Below are 17415 nucleotides of genomic sequence, written 5' to 3'. Positions count from 1 at the left end.
AGAGCCTGCTCTCAAAATCTAACCAATGACTTCACTCACGGGGTGGGCTCTTCCAAATTCCCCTCCCCTCTCAACACCCCAGACGGTTCAAAATCTCCATAACTTAGTCATAGCCTGCTCTTTAACTGTGTTGCCCACAGTGAGCAGGGACATCCTCACCACTTCACAGCTGTCCGGGGGTGCGACAGCAGGGAGACGCTTTTAGGGGACATGCCAGTCAATGTAGTTTTAGACGGTCCGGCCCCCTGGGGCTTTCGACTGACCGGAGGAAAGGACTTCAACCAGCCCCTGACCATCTCCCGGGTGAGTGTGAGTGGGTGTGTGTGTGTGGGTGTGTACACAAATATAATCTGTCCCTGAGCTGTCCTCAAAGTGTGTTTAGCGTGACACTGTTTACTCATTTCACAACAGGATGTTTCATCTTTCACACTCCCCTCTTTAATATTGATCTCCCTTGATTATGCCCCCTCTTAAGCAGATAATGAACAAATTTCCTAATGTGAGCAGGCTTGGTTGAAACGAATCCTGTCTACCTCCCTTCTCCCTATATTATCCCTATCTCCCTATATTTTCCCTTCTCTCTGCTTTGACTGCACTCTTTGTAAGTCACTCTGCACATGCACGTCAGCCAAAATGTAAATCTGCTTTTATCCCATGGAGCAAAGGTCCCAACCCAAAGAGTAAATGTTTGCTTTGAGTTCCACTTTGTTATTCACGATGGCTCACTTTAGAAAGAGTACGCCTGGGGTTTGGGTGGTATGGGGCTTGCACCTGTGTCACAGTAACAGTAAATGCATGAGGCTTAGATACAAATAGCAGCTTACTTTATACTCTGACATGTGCGCACAAACACATGCACACACACACACGCACACACACACACATACAAACCTACTAACATTCACACCACCAATAAAGGCACGGGTGTCATTGTGTGGATTTCATCTACAAGAATGTAGAGGCGCGAGAGAGGTGAAGAAAACACTGATACACTATGAACGCTGCCCCCTCCTCTCTTTAGAGTCAATTAACAGGCTAAAATCTTCAGAGTAACTTGGAGCCTTGCCAACTGGTGACAGCCATTTTGCATTCTTTAGCAAACTACAGCCTATGTATATATCGCTGAAACATCTTAAAATCCTCCACACATTCATGCAGGCAGCTGAATCGACAGAGATAAGAATGGATATGGAGATGATCAACGGCGCTCTGTTGTGCACAATGTCTATTCCAGTGGTGCAGCTGTTCAGAAGAGTCTGTACTTAAAGGGATGGAGTGTATGGTCTTCCATTATCATCCACCAAGATTTGAGAGTTCCTAAAAGTTAATTACTGAATCAAGTTTTAAGGGCTTGATTTTCTATAGTAATCCATTCTGGCAGGTCTGGGTGGGCTTTGGTCCCCTTGTAGGGAAACAATGTTGTTCTAAACTCTGGAAAGACCAACCAACCATCCAGCAAAGTGAAAACATCCCTCTTGGTGGACCTGAGATAGCTACAGGTCTTACTAGTGCTTCATCAGTATATTGGCTATTTGATTTGATTGATTTGTTGACTATTTTAATGCTGTATGGCCACTGTTTGAATATCCAATCAGGACTGCCCATCACTGCCAGATGTATAATAATTATTGTATTTCTACGATAATTTCACCTTCTGTATGGTGTATGATCATTAATGCCAAAAAGTGGCCCAACATATAATTTGGCCATTTCACAGAAATAATGCATAAAATAGCTTTATTTTCTGCCTGTCTTTTGTAACAGCCACAGGTAGTGTTAGAGAAATCTGATCCTAGAGGGAAACACATTCAAAAACAGATTTTTCTACTCCCTTTGCCTACTGTAACTGGCTAGAGCATGTGAGTAGGCAGTGTCCAACAATGTTGTTTCTCAAAAAAAAAAAAAAAAAAAAAAAAAAAAAAAAAATATATATATATATATATATATATATATATATATATATATATATATATATGTGTGTGTGTGTGTGTGTGTGTGTGTGTGTGTGCGTGTGTGCGTGTGAAATGACACATTTACGCCTATGGTTTCTCTTCATTTGGTCTTGTATGATAATTTTCGTCAAAATACGATGATTACAACTTTAATTCACCATGCCTTTAAGATTAAGGTCATGCTCAGGCCAATATGCTGTGAAGGCAGATTAAGAATGGAGGTACAGTTGCGAATTGCCAGATTATATGAACTCTAAGTATTTCATTTGGCTCCAAAAGACTGACAAATGCAATCCATTACAGAAAACTAAAGAATGCCCATTAGATTACTAAGAAGTATTAAATTATTATTCAATTAGTATGAACTGAAGTAATACAGTATTATAGTAAACAGTATATATATCATATAGGCCTATATTTATAAAGCATTTTCCCAGCCCCATATGTTTGTGTATATTTACACATATCTGCTGTGTGTGTGTGGTGTGCGTTTTAGGGAACACCACTCTTGTTTTTATGAATGTCAATGCTCATTTGTGTGCAGCAGTGTTACAGCATTACAGTTAGCCTATGCTGATCAAATGTGGGAGATCCAGTAATCCTGCGATGTGGCAGATCTGTATGTCTATATTTAGGAATGGCACCAGCGAGGACTGGCTAAAAGTGTAACTGGTTTGGTCTCCAAACCACTGGCTCTGTCCAATAACCTCACACCTGTTGTGTTAGTGGACACTCACCGGCCTATATGAGTACGGTGATGAGAGAGGACTGGGATGCACTAGGAAAAAGAGGAATGGCAGAGGGAGGGAGGAGGGAGGAAGGTGGTAAATGATCTGTGCGCAGAAACCGAAGAAGCAATGTGCTAGAATGTACTTGTAAGAGAGAGGTACATTAAAGAAAGTTATTAAGGTCCAGTGTACCTGATATACGTACACGATGCACATTGTTGTGTGGTTGCACATGGCAAATAAGGGGAATTAGTCATTAGGACATTCCTATTGCTTACTTGCTGTTGCTGTGCAGGAACCTCAGCCTTCGCATGAGCACAAGTGGAGTTTCTCCCTTGCGCTGCCATTTTTGGTCAGAGACACCATCTTCACTTTCCACTCCAGGACTGCCTGCTATTGGGAAGAGAAACTGAACAAAAATGATTGTCATGTTTTGTCCAGAAAGGACCAATTTGATGAGTTTTGGTCAAACATTTTAGATCAGCCAGATTGGTTTCCCCCTAGTACTTCCAAAATAATCTCACCTTGCCAATTTCCTTCTTCCTATCCATCCATCCTACATTAATTCATTCCCACTCTGTTTTATTTAGCAACCTTATTACCTTTTTTGGTTTGATTTCCATCCATGCATTTTCTATGAATACATTCAGGGACACAACAGGGCAGAAGCTTATCCCAGCATGCTCAGGACATAGGGCGGGAAAACACCCTGAACAGGTTACAGGATGACTTAAATTTTGATTTATCTAAAAAAAAGAAAAGAAAAGAAAAAAACATATGACACAAAAAAAACAACAGTCTCCACAAAAAAAAAAAAAAAAAAAAAATGTTTGAAACAATGTTTAAAAGGGAGTAGGGAGGTTGGCAAGTATATACTCATTTAATTAAAAAAAAAAAAAATGATAATAATAAATTGGAAAAAAAAAATAAATAACTTAAAGGTACCCAATGTGGTTTGTAACCACACCAGGAAAACCAGGTCCCATTTTGTTTACATAAAATGTTCTTTCAACACATCATGAGCAAAGAACGCAACTTCCAAAATGTTCCAAAATACGGCTTTGCACATGTCTTTTTAGCTAGGAAATGCATTCAGCATGCTGATTAATGTAAACAAAACCAAGTGTGTTTACATGGAAAATTGCATTGGGCACCTTTAAATAGTCACTTTATTTATATGACAGTAAATATACACCTGTTGTTTATAACCATTCAAGTACCCATTCAGCTTGTCCCATTAAATAAAAGAGAAGAGATATCACATATACTAACAATTTAGACCCTGTCTTATCGCTCATTCAGAATTTTTTTTTTTTTTTTAGTTTTTTACTTACTAAGATTTATATTATTATTTTGCTTGATTTCCATATCTAAAACATTCCACAAAATCAACACACAGATGGAAATACACATGCTCCTCAATGCAATGCAAACACATATTTTTTAAATTCGTAATTTCCCCTCCCTGTTTGTTTGAGTTTGTTGTCCCCACTCACACCCTGTGACTCATTTTCATATAATAACATTAACCGCCTTCACTTAAACATCTGATTTATCTTGCGTTTTCAACAACATGAGTGTGAGTTTATTCATATTTGATGATAATCAATTACAATCAAACCAGGGTGTTAATTTATTCTTTTCACCGGGGAACATGAAAAACAGATCAGCGCACCATAGTGCCTGATTCTCCTGCTCTTCCTCGGACTTTTTAACTGCAACCAGCAGCTCTAAAGCTCGCTCTGTCTGTAAGTCAGGCTGTTGGTCCACAAAAATTTTCCCATTTGCAGCCCAACTTTCACTCTAGGAGGCTGAAATTTGGCACGGACGTCAAGTATGTGAGTGTGTGAAGGTGTTTGTGTTCATGCCAATTGGTTAGAATGGGGTGTGGCATTTGGAGTGGCCTATAAGAAAAAGGCACATAACTTCTCAATGGATTCACATAATACGGCCAAACTTTGTAGAAACACACAGAGAGATCAGAGAGACAGACTTACAAATACACACACAGACAGAAAGGCGCACACACACACACACACACACACACACATAAACACATAGACACTTTTTGCCACATCCCCTTTCATAACTCATGCACCAGTTGTATACTTATGGGAGGCATCACTGGACTCAGCAGAGGTTCCTTTTTCATTAGTGAAGGTTAGCTGATACTTAAGCCACACCCACTTTCATAACTCATGAACCATTTGTCATAGAGCCTTGCCAGAGGCATCACTGGACCTCAAGCAACTGCAAAAGCTGAAATTTGTCATGCAAGGTTTTGTGTGTGTGTGTGTGTGTGTGGATGCATGTATGTACATAGTTGCAGCTATTGCAAAATTGTGCTTGTGTCATGTTGTTTTCATGTTTTGACAGCCTTTTTTTGCTCCAGCACCCTACCCCTTTGTCTTCTGCAGATAAAACAAATATCACCGTCTCTGATACCTTATAGTATATCAGTTACATTCATATTAATTAAAGTACTAATCTGGGAGAGAGAGAATGTGAATGTTAGTAATTGCTCTTATTCACCCCAACATAAACAGGCATTTAACATGACAAACTGAACTGTAAGAGAACTGCAGGATCCAATAAAGGTTACTGTGCAAGGCCGAGGCCACAGCTGGGACCCTGGGAGACAGTACAGATAACAGGCACATGAGTAGTAAAACATATAGCAAGACAGGAGCTATCCAACAAATGCCTGACTGTAAATTATTTCCCCCCTTTTGGTAGCCTGATACATCCCCTCAGCACTCTCATCCAGGCTTATTTATAGGCAGATGACCTAATTCAAGCTTCAATGCAACGGCCCCTTCGAGAGATACAATGTACCTCAGTTTCCTCTGCCCCGTAATGCAATACGATCAAGCACAGGTCATGAACTCTCTGTAGTCTCGCTGTGAGAAGTTCAGCTGAGTTTGAAGTTGAAAGCAGGCTGCCTCCTGAGAGATTTTCTACGGCCCTGATTAAACTTGATCACCACCCAGTGAGTAGCATCCATATTCCATCTGGATGCTGTCACTTGGGGGGAAGCGGCGTATGTTTATTTTATCTCCATGACAAGGGATGAACGGTTTACATGCGTGCATACCAGCCAGGGCAACATATTTCTGAAACTGGAACCTTCATACAGCCTGTGTTTTGCAGTGGCCAGGTGGTGATCCCAATGCTGTATGTCGCTACTGTTTTTAACATATGACGGTGAGAGCTGGTTTGCCGGCGTGTTATTGTGCTCCTGCTACAGCCAGTTTTTGAGGGGATGAAGAATGGCCTGGGCTTCTGCTCTAATGGGAGTTAATTGAACTGCTGGCTTCCAGAGCGGGCTCTGGATCTGGAATTTTGCAGGGCTTGGATTTAGGGCAGGTGATACCCAAACAGCCTGTCTGCATACTTGTATATGAAAAGGTCATGTAAAGTTGTGATCCCAGCAGGGACTATGAACAAGGGGCCTTGGGGTCTGATGTCGGCTAAGAGATGAGGTGCAAGTGATTGAGAGCAGACTGAATTTTTTTTTTACAAAGCTTAACCAGCTGTACATTATTCATACTATACTGTGTAAAGAAGATTAAAAGGAGACGGATGGGAGAATCGGGACAAAGAGGGAGGGGGTTGTACATGAAGACTTCAGGTGATAGGGGAGAGTATAAGACATACAGCAAGTCTTGGTGAAGAACAAAGGATGTCATTTTCTGTTTTCTAAGTGGGGGATCAGACACATTAGAAACTATTCTACTGAGGAACAGCTTGAGCAACAACAAAAGCAGTCATTCAAAATAGTCCTGATGATGTGATCGCCCAATTTCCAAAGAATTAGATTGTGTGAATTTCCAATTACAATACTGCAATACTCAACCAAAGAGGGAAACAAAATCATTTCCCCCTCTGGTCTATCCCTACTTTTCTTTCTTCTCCCTCTTCATCTTTAACATTTTTTGCATACAAAATAAATCCTCTCACTTAACCAATGCCTTCATCTTTCATATCCTATGATGTCCACTCTCCACAAGCTTTAATCATCTGTCATTCTCCCCTTCAGATCACTCCAGGCAGCAAAGCCTCCGTAGCCAACCTGTGTCCTGGTGATGTTATCTTGGCCATCGAGGGAGTTTCAGCCACAAACATGCTGCACTGTGAAGCCCAGAACAAGATCAAAGAAGCCACAAATAAGCTCTCTCTCACTGTTGAAAGGTTAGATGCAGACTGTAGAGACAGACACACTCAAAACATGCATTTCCAAGTGTCATTGTACTTCACTGTAAAATGGCAGGGAAACCCTAGAATGCCAAGCACAGGTTTTTACCTATTTTGATAGTTTATGGTGGGAATTCATAGCCAACACACACATGCACACACACTCACACTGTGTTGTGCTGACTAACTGTGCAGCCATGATGTCTTCTCAGGGGTGAAACCAGACTGTGGTCACCACAAGTTACAGAGGACGGTAAATCCCATCCATTCAAAATCAACCTGGAAGCCGAGCAACAGGTGTGTGCGTGTGTGTGTGTGCGTGTGTGTGTGTGTGTGTGTGCGTGTGTGTGTGTGTGTGTGTGTTTGTGTAAAATGGATCCATACGTAGGATGTACATCTTTGGCTTAACCATTCAATTCGATTGACTTCATGATTTGAATCAGTGACTCAATTCCACACTTTTGTCCAAAATTTTACCCCAGTTGAAACAAACATAAACATCTATTAATGTATGGCTATAGGTTTTTTTTTCGGACAGCAGAAATTACTTAAACAATTAAACGCTATTTATTATAAAACAAACAAAAAATCCTTACTGAGAAAAAAATGAAAGTCATAGTATTCTCCTAGATCTTTTTTAGGAATTGTGAGTGAGTTGATTCTGAGTATTTCATACTGATTCAGGCTGAAGTCAAAGTGATTTATTTTATTTGTAGCAGATTAATACAGTTGAATTGGCAGAATTAAGTCAGTGCACTGATGCAGTCAATGAATTGTTACAGCCCTAGTCCATACTGATTAAAGATAATAATAAATGTTAGCCTCTCTGCTTCATCCAATTACTAACTGTTGTCTAAATTCCTGGCTCTCCTCGTCCTTGTGCCCACTCCCTGTTCCCTGCCTCCTGTATCCTTCCATTTAGGAGTACAAACCCATTGGGACTGCTCACAACCGAAGAGCTCAGCCATTTATTGCAGCAGCAAATATCGACGACCACCGTCAGGTGGTCAGTACAGCCTACAACACTCCCATAGGCCTCTACTCCTCAGGCAATATCCAGGACGCCATGCAGGGCCAGATCCGGGGCCTTGTCCACAACAAGCCTGAGGCGTGAGTGATCTGTTACAAAATTGCAAAGTGGGTGGGGTTATTTTGGGTGGCCATGGCTCCAGAAATAAAATTCCCATTCATTTTTCAGTTTGCAAAGTTGAATGTGGACACAAAAATGTTGTGAAAAATGTTGTGAAATAAGTCAGCTTTGAGTCCCAGAGTGTATTTCCTCAAGAAAGAGCCAATCACTGAGTTTCAAATTCTTTAGACTCACTTCAACAATTATGTTGCAGTGTTTTGTTCCTGAGACTGGAATACAATAAAATGTTATACTGAGTATGTTTGAATGTATTTCACAACTTGATTGATGTGGCTCATGAGTACGATAGCACCATGGGAAAAAAAAAAAAAAAACATTTCTCAGAAACTGAGCTGAAACATTTCAGGTCTGGTCAGATTAGCAAAAAAAAAAAAAAAAAAAAAAAAAAACGTGCAGAAATTGCCTTTCCCATTAAATGAAAACAGTCACATCCGGCATCTGAAAAAAATTTACACAGCCAGCATGTTTGTGGAACTCTGACCTGAATTCAGACATGTTGCCAGTGCAAACACAACTCTCCTTGGTGCTCAGAACAATGGAGGAGTCTTTGATTTTGGCCATGTGTCTCATTACCCAGCACTGTACAATATAATGCTCCCAGCCTGCAATATATAGTATATACCACCACCACCACTGTTACCACTACATCTGCTACTGTTAATGCTCCCTCCACTCCTGCTGCTGTTCAAGTGTTCCAGTCTGCACGTGATGTCACACTGGTGCTAAAAATATCCTCAGACTGAACTCAGATCTGACTACACCATGACAAGCGATGGCCATACCATAATCCTGTTGTTTATTTATCCAGGAGACTCCCTGAGTCAGTGCTGAGTTGACCCTGTCTCCTAAAAATTTTGTTCTCATACAACTAAACATTTAATAAACTTAAAATAAAGGCTTGTAATAACTTAGCGTACAGTCCACATTAGAGGGATGAGTGGGGCGGTGAATGGTTTAAAAAAAATTATTTTCACTAAGACGACCCAAGTTTGAGTCCCTTGTTAAGTGAAGGTGTTTGTAGCTTACGTTATTTTACCTTACATTATTTTACATTGCATTCCGTTACATTGCACTTTGTTACGTTATGTTTTGTTATGTTATGTTATGTTTTGTTATGTTATGTTATGTTATGTTATGTTATGTTATGTTATGTTATGTGATGTTATGTTACAGTGTTACAATACATTACATTACATTTCATTACACCGTGTTATGTTCCATAGTGTGTTACATTATGTTATGTTACATTACACTGTGTTACGTTATATTATGTTATATGACATGATGTTACACTGTATTATGTTATGTTACATTATGTTACGTTACATTATGTCATGTTACCTTATGTTACATTAACTTATGTTATGTTACATTACATAACCTTACATTACATTACCTTACATTACGTTACGTTACACTGTATTGCACTGCCAGTCATTTTTGGTGCCTAAACCTCACCACATGGCACCAGTAAGCCAGAAAGAAAGATATGTGAGAGACAACAAGATATGTTTCCTGCTAAATGTAATTAAGAGTAGATTTTAGTTGTATGGAAACATAACTTTTAGAAGGCTGTGCTGGTTGAGTAATAATGCAGTTATGCTGTTACTTGTTGCTATTTGTGCTATTGAAGTCTACCTGCTGGCTACATCACACACCATCTGGGTCACCCTCTGCCAGTCGCACAGTTGCTGTTGGGAGGCGTCGTCCACTTTGCTTGACGTTGCCCCAGATTTGCTATGTTAACATTCAGCCTTCCTGGGAAGTCATGTGGATATCATTAGGCTACCAGATATATGGTGTGTCACAATGAGTATATATTACCAAAGTGCACAGGAATGAGCCCTTCCATGGCTTAACCGGGATCTGTTTGCGAGTGAGATAGATATGTTTCACATGAAACCTGGCTCATGTCAGCTGATAACACTAAGCTATGCTCTGTGCTGTTCCTGCTTGAAACATAGAATAATGTGGAGTAGACTGTAAAGCTATGCCACCAAAATCTCAGTCATCAGTAGATTACCATGATACTGATACATACAAACCAACTGGAGTTTTTATTAAACAAAAGTCTGGACAAAAAAGTGACTGTTACATGAAAAAGGGACTGAAAAAGGACATGTTGTGTAATCTGCATGATGTAAGAAACAGCTAAAACTGTTCATTAATCATCCTCTCATTCTCCGAAGAATGGTTCACTCTGCATATTTTGTTTCTCCTTTCACATTCTCATCTCTTTATCTCCTTTTAAGGTCATCTGCCCCTCTTGTATCTCTGTAATCTCCAGCTGGTTGTTCTCACTTGATCTTGCCCACAAGTTCAGGACAAACTAGTTAAGACGGTCCCAGCTGCCATGGATCAGATCTGCAAATAGTGTGAAGTAATCCCTCCCAAATAAATGGATTTTGGGTAGATTTTGCGATATGGATGCAAATGGTTCCGTGTGTCACAGTCATGTGGTGACTCGTAGCACACCGATACACTGTTGTGCCACGTACTTGTGTTTGTGTTTGTGTCCATGACCAGGCATTATGCTGTGTGTTTGTATGAATCTGTGTTTGTTTTGCGTTTGTCTGTCCTGTTCAGCTCCAAGACCTTAACATCCATCGAGGACTCTGATGTGTACCGGATGTTACAGAAAGACCAAGAAGAGCCACAGGAGCCCCGGCAGTCAGGCTCATTCAAAGCACTGCAGGACTTCGTAAACAGTGATGGTGAGCTCTTCCTCTCTCCCTGATGATGCACTTTCACAACACTGCTGATCCACTTTATGAAAGTGCTGAAGTAAAAGCCAATAAAACCCATCAAATGACCAAAGATACAGAAAAGAATGTGAAGTATTTTGGCTCACCCTGAAAGCCGGCAAGACAAGCTGTCCAAATGCATGCTCATTTTGCACTGTTAATGCTATGCAGTTATAGGTAAAATTATCAGTACTCCAATATCATTTTTCTTGATTTTTTTTTTTTTTTTTTTTTTTTATTATTCAAAATGTGTCATTAAAACACATTGTTTGTGTCCCTGAGGCCTAATAAACATGTTGAATTCATTTCCTACCACAGAAGACATAACTTATAATTTGCAAAGCCTTCTTTTGGAATATTTTTATAGTTCTAATTTTTAACATCAGTGTGTGTAATATGTCACGCCGTTCTCACGGCCTGCTGGAAGAACATGTTATGTAAACTAAATGGGAGCCCGTTCTTCCTAGTGGAGAAGCATCCAGCTGCAGGCTGGAAGCCCCCAATGTGCCATGGCTTTGGCATGCCCATGGTGTGCAGGAAGCTGGAAAAGTCACTAAAACTTTGTGGGCATTTTAAGTTGAGATGAATTTTTAACCCTTTTATATCATATCCCGGGTTATATTGTGCATCTATTTAACAACAAATGCTAATTAATACATAAAAGTCAACTTTTTTCCTCCTGTCAAACAAAATATGTTGTGCACTTATGTAGATAGATAGATAGATAGATAGATAGATATACTTTATTGATCCCAACCAGGGAAATTCTGTAGGCATGAATCAACCAGTTTCAACCAATAATATCATGACATCCACCCGCCAATCATTCTTCTGCTTTTAGCGGCCCAGAGATAAATCTTCATGTTTGTTATGACACACCCACTTTTCAACATTCAAATCAAATTCCTCCCAATGTTAATCCCACATGTCTATCCTGTTACACTCAGAAATACGTCACCATGCGGAGGTTAAGTGCTCTCAAAATGCTGATCCGTCTGGAGTTCAAATCATCTAAGAAACAAATTTTGTTTCTGGTTTATAATACAAAGTGGGTGTCATGGTGGTGTATTGGTTAACACTGGAATCACTGGGTTTGTGTGGGTTCCCTCTCTCTCCCAGTCCAAAGATACACAGGTCAGGTGAACTGGAGATACTAAACTGCTCAGAGGTGCGAATGTGTGTGTATCTGCCTGTGACGGACCAGTGACCTTTCCAGTGTCTTTCCCTGCCTTCTCCTCAGTTTGCACTGGGATAGGCTCCAGCATCCTGTGGCCCCCATTTGGGTTAAAGCAACTAAAATTTGCTTTAACCTAATGTTTAATGTTTTTAACTGGTTATAAGACAGTCTCAGTTTAATGGCACATAAGCAAACAAGCCCATCAGTGAGAAGGCTGTTTCTATATTGTTATTTTAAATGCCTGTCATGTATATGGCCTGTGTTAACAGTATTGTTATAGTCTGTTCTGTACTCACAAGAAGCGTACACACTTTGTACTGTTTAAACCCAACTGAGTTACAGACTTTAATAAAACTTCAGCATGTGAGGTACATTCAACACAGTCTGATAACTCAGGTGTCACACAAAACAAGTTCGTGTGCCAACACGGAACCAAAAAATAGTTCCTATTGTTACAGGTATCACCACTGCTTTTGTCCACTGATGCTCCGAAAAATCAACACAAAATGAAAATTCCATGTAGCTGCTAGAACCAAAATGTATAATCATTGCACATATCTTGTAGAACAGATTAGAGTAGGTAGATTGATAGAGATATAGATTCTCAATCAGTTTGAAAAGGACTGCTTAGCAACGTGTTTCACCAACACCTCGCTGAATGATAGCTTCTTTTAAATGGAGCTTTGTTGGAAGATATGTTGTAATTTTCTCACTCAAGTATGTGGTTTTATATTTTTATGAAGCAGCAGCACCATAAAATGTTCCCTTCTGTTAATATGGCAGCACATTTTACCTTAACCTTGAATTATTGTTCCAACAAAAGCATGTGATATCGCAAATGCTGAAAATATGGACCGGCTATAAAAATGACCTAAGGCTTATGTAAAAGTTCAATATTGCATAGTTAAAGGTACACATCTCAAATCAGAATTTTCCCACTCAAGCCTCAGCTCGAATCAGATGGAGGCTATTATGAAAGGGTTAGAGGGCTATAGGCGACTCTACTTTTTATTGTGTCCAACCTGTTGCACAATCCACTTTTTATGTTTGTTCCAACCATATATTTATGTCTCAATGGCTGTTGTGTTGAGTGTTCTCTTTCCTGTGTGGGCAGGCTCTCGTCCCATTGTGACAAAGAGCGTAAGAGCCCCGACAACCAAACCAACTCCGCCTGCTGGAAACCTGCAGAAATTGCCCCTTTGTGACAAGTGTGGGAATGGCATTGTGTAAGTAAAAGGAGCATGTAAATGATTATTGTATCACTAATAGGAGTATCACTTCCCATTCACATTCAAACAATACATACAGTACTTGCACATCCGGTGTATGTGATCATCACGCCTTGTAACCTGGTTCACGGCGCGTGTTTATTTTCTTTTGACGTGCGAAACCATCCCTCAGCTGAAGCTTTAGACTGGAAGCCACAGGACCAGCATACCAACAAACTAGCGAAATACTTACCAATATGTTGGCTCATTTTCACCATCACAGGAAACTGCTGTCTGTTTAGCTTTGTTGCTTTCAAACTACGTCTGTGGTTTGTGTGATTGGACAAGTTAGCTGATGATAGGCAGAGGGTTGATCCAATCACCTATTTCATATTTTTGTAAACGTCCACTGCTGCTGCCCGTTTTCTGGGTTTAAACCCAACAGCGGCCAGACGATGATCACACCGACTCTTATAGGCTACAACGCAAAGTCAATACACAAGAAAACATCATCGGAGTGTGTCATCCGTCTGTGCCGCTGTAGTGGTAAACAATGAAGCTGAATGAGGGGCAGGAATGGAGCCGTTCCAGTTGTGTTATTGACGTGTCTGCACAAAAATCCAAAGAGGAGGACGAGGAGGAGGAGGAGGAGAATGTGGACCCGGTTGTCGTCATTTTGTTTTGCTCCTTTGATTTAGCGCCAGTGTCACACTGATCACTGTGCCAATTCATGCTGCATTCCTATTGGTTGGTTAGTAGAAGTAGGTCGTAGCAGCAGTTACACAATCTTTGGTTACAAGACCGTGACAGCGGCCATCTTTGGACCTCTCTCACAGTACGACGGGGAGCCACGACAAACGATATCACCACGTTTCCTCCACGTTGGTCATCTTTCATTTGAGACAGGCCAAATCAAACTTTGTACATCCGACATAAATGAAAGGAAACAATAAAGGATGGGATGCAATGTACAAAATTTGTAAGCTGTATATAATATATTGTCACACCAAACACACACCAAAATAAGTCCAGTATCCAGTGCACACCTTCCACCAATTCAGTTCAGTTTTATTTGTATGATTTGATGTTATGCAATTAAAATTGAACTGGACTGAGTTGAACTGAAACTCTTTCCAGTTTCCCAACTCTCTTCAACTTCGTATTCACCCAATGAGAATTCAGAAGTAAATTTAATTCTTCTTTATTTATTTATTTATTTATTTATTTGTATGTATTGCTATCTATATACAATTCCTTTTTCTTGCAGTGATCAAGGAGAAAATGTCTATCACTGTGTGGATCAGTGAGCATAGTTTTATGTAATCTTTAAAACTGATGCTAGAAATACAGTAAACTGGTATTATTTGACATCTCTCCCTCTCACTTTCTTTCTCCTTTCCTCTCTCTCCATCTCTCTATCTGTCTTTTATATGACAGGGGGACAGTTGTGAAAGCACGGGACAAATACCGTCACCCCGGCTGCTTTGTGTGCTCTGACTGTGACGTTAACCTCAAACAGAAGGGCTATTTCTTTGTGGAGGGGCAGCTGTACTGTGAGACCCATGCTCGTGCCAGAATGAGGCCACCAGAGGGACACGACCTCATCACGACTTTCCCCTCAGCATAGAAGTCCCCTTTTATCAACATATACATACAAACACACACACACACACACTCACCAGACACTCCTACATCTGTGTTGTATGTTCATTTACACTTTGATCTTGTCTGTGTGCAACATTTTGCACGTAGGCTTGCAATGATTTTAGTTGGAATACACTTTTCTCTCATACCTTACCATAAAGGTGCAACATTTTGTATCGACTTTTCAGCACTTCTGTTTCAGGAGCCAAATCATAGTCAGTCACAACTAAGACACAGACACTTGCCTCCTTCATCTCACCAAGTTCTCACAACTTCCTATAAAGACTCCAGGTAATGGATGAAATAGATAATTAATTAAAAACATACAGCAATGGATACTGTATTTTCCTTTGATTTACTTTTTGGATGTCGCTAAAAAAACTGAAAATGATGCTGAATCTAAATTTGTACTTAGAAAATCAAGAGTTTTAGAGCTTGAACTGATAAGACCCGCTAAGAGATGATACATGACCTTCTAGTTCACAGCAAACAAACAAATACATAAATGTTGGAAATAAGACAAGAAAGCAACGGTCTAAGACTGTGCACTTGAACTACACCTCCCATAAAGCATTGCTTTTTTGCACCCTGTCTGAAGTCACATGCATCTTTAGTGATTATTGTGATATCTGATTTATTGTAGATAGAAAAGAGTGTTTTATATTATGTTGCTCTAGTTGTTATTCTAATTTGAAAGCTTTATAGTTAAATAAGTTTGACTATTTTTATGTGTTTGCCAGCAAGATTGCTAGTGCACATTGGCCAGTGAAGTTAGCAGGATTCATATACAAAAAAAAAAAAAAAAAAAAAAAAAAAGGCAACTTTGGCACATCTCCACGGTAACAGTGACATCCTTTACTGCAGAAATTTGTTTCTGGATCACGGGCAGTGTAGCACTTATGTTGAATTTCTTGAATAAAACACAATTTCTTAAAAACAAAGTGGAAATCTGATAGATTTACAGCTTCTATAGAAGCATGCATCATGATTTTAATTTCTTGTAGCTTGATGGTAACTCATCCTTGCATGGTTAATACAAAATGGTTTAAAATAAATTCCCTATGATGTGTAGGTTTTTGCTAGAGGGTTGGATTCTTACTTCTTGAACCTGGCTGCTTCAATCTGCGTGACAGGAGGGGCAGGCCTGTCTCTCAGCAGCAGCTTTCTCTGGATACTTACGCAGGGGATTCTTGGAAAAAGGAGGAAGCTTGCATTCATGTGCAACTTTTTTTACCAACAGTGATACGACTTGATCATCGGCTGAAGAGATGAATGAGGCATAGAGCCACATCAGTGGACGCTGGCTGAACAAAGAGCAGAGAGGGCCCACAGCTGGAGGAGCAGCCTTCCAGCCGTCACTCAGAGAACAAAAGTCCTTTGCCCAAAAGTGCCTGCAGCTCTGGAGGTCGAATAGAATAGAAGATATCTTTACTGTCACTGTACAAGTACAATGAAACTGAAATGCAATCCTTAAGTGCAATAAAGAAAAAACAATAAAAACTATGCATCTAAAAACTATGAAATAAATAATTCAGCAGCGTCTAAAAGGAAGTAAAAAAGACACATTTCACACACAAAACATTCACATTCTGCAGATGGTGCACAATTCATATCAGTATTGCACGGTGAATATTTACAACATGTTCAGGTTTTTGCTATGTTTAGTGCAGTTATTGCTCTGGCATAAAAACTCTTCTTTAATATGGTAGCCTGTGCTTTCAGTGTCCTGAGGCGTCTGCTCGAGGGTAGAAGTTCAAACAGAGAATGTCTTTCCTGACACAACAGGACCTGTACCGATCACCCAGGGAGGGGAGAGTGCAGCCAATAATCTTTTGGGCCGTGGTGATGACCCTCCTGAGCGCTTTCCTGTCTGCAGCCGTGCAGCTGGAGAGCCACACACACAGATGCAGTGTGTCAGGATGCTCTCTACAGAGCAGTAAAAAGTAAAAGGACACAAGCAGATTTTATGTGAGTTGGTTAGTCCTGAGTACAGTCAGGAAGTACAGTCTCCGCTGTGCCTTCTTGATGACAGCAGTGGTGTTGACGCTCATCCTCTATGTGAACGCTCAGAAACCGGAGGTCTGAGACCCTCTCCACACAGTCCCTGCCGATGAACAGGGGCTGAATATCTGTTTTCCTCCTTAAGTCTATGATCAGCTCCTTAGTCTTTGTGGTGTTCAGGACCAGGTTGTTGCCTGTGCACGTCCTGGTGTGCCGACTCATCCCCCTCAGAGATGAGCCCCACCACCGCAGTATCGTAAGTGAATTTGATGCTGATGCTGCTGGAGTGGGTGGGGATACAGTCGTGGGTGTAGAGGGCGTAGAGGGCTCAGCGCATAGCCCTGAGGGGTGGGGAAGAGATGAAGGGGCCTACCCTCAGCCTCGGAGCGATCGCACAGGAAGCCCTTGACACATAGGCAGATGGATGCAGGTTGGGTACTAGAGAATAAATTATAAACAATACAATAAACAATTTCCATATGAAAAAACTTCACAGGCTTGACTCAATGTGACTACATTGAATTGTGTGAAAAACGTCTGCTTTTTAAAATCAGTGTGTATTATTTGTTTGTCATAAAGCTTGAGCGAATTAGCATGCATAATGTTCTAATTGAAAT

The 17415-nt window shown here is 40.4% G+C and overlaps 1 protein-coding gene across 2 annotated transcripts; it reads left to right on the top strand.

The window, feature by feature from the left end:
- The first annotated feature begins 113 nt into the window (after nucleotides 1–113).
- LOC115361675 (PDZ and LIM domain protein 3) lies at nucleotides 114–16202 on the top strand. Of its 2 annotated transcripts, XR_003928436.1 has the most exons (8): nucleotides 114–303; nucleotides 6720–6871; nucleotides 7087–7171; nucleotides 7797–7984; nucleotides 10611–10738; nucleotides 13060–13171; nucleotides 14591–15088; nucleotides 16038–16202. XR_003928436.1 is itself a non-coding variant. In XM_030055228.1 (7 exons), exons 1-7 carry the CDS (start codon nucleotides 211–213, stop codon nucleotides 14778–14780), a joined length of 948 nt encoding a protein of 315 aa, XP_029911088.1. In that variant the 5' UTR covers nucleotides 114–210; the 3' UTR covers nucleotides 14781–15613. The 2 variants fall into 2 exon arrangements, 1 of the variants encoding a protein (XP_029911088.1); XM_030055228.1 differs by lacking the exon at nucleotides 16038–16202 and having other exon boundaries at nucleotides 14591–15613.
- The last annotated feature ends 1213 nt before the right edge of the window (nucleotides 16203–17415 follow it).

The sequence above is a fragment of the Myripristis murdjan genome, chromosome 1 (assembly GCF_902150065.1).
Source record: "Myripristis murdjan chromosome 1, fMyrMur1.1, whole genome shotgun sequence".
NCBI classification, from domain to species: domain Eukaryota; kingdom Metazoa; phylum Chordata; class Actinopteri; order Holocentriformes; family Holocentridae; genus Myripristis; species Myripristis murdjan.
The sequence above is the reverse complement of the archived record's forward strand: the minus strand, read 5'-3'. Positions and strand labels throughout refer to the sequence as shown.

Bases quoted from the DNA above. Each gene is read 5' to 3' on its own strand.
- LOC115361675 (XM_030055228.1), top strand. From the start codon at position 211: ATGCCAGTCAATGTAGTTTTAGACGGTCCGGCCCCCTGGGGCTTTCGA. The intron at 7,172-7,796 runs GTGTGTGCGTGT...CCTTCCATTTAG, and splicing joins ACCTGGAAGCCGAGCAACAG to GAGTACAAACCCATTGGGAC. The intron at 10,739-13,059 runs GTGAGCTCTTCC...CTGTGTGGGCAG, and splicing joins GGACTTCGTAAACAGTGATG to GCTCTCGTCCCATTGTGACA.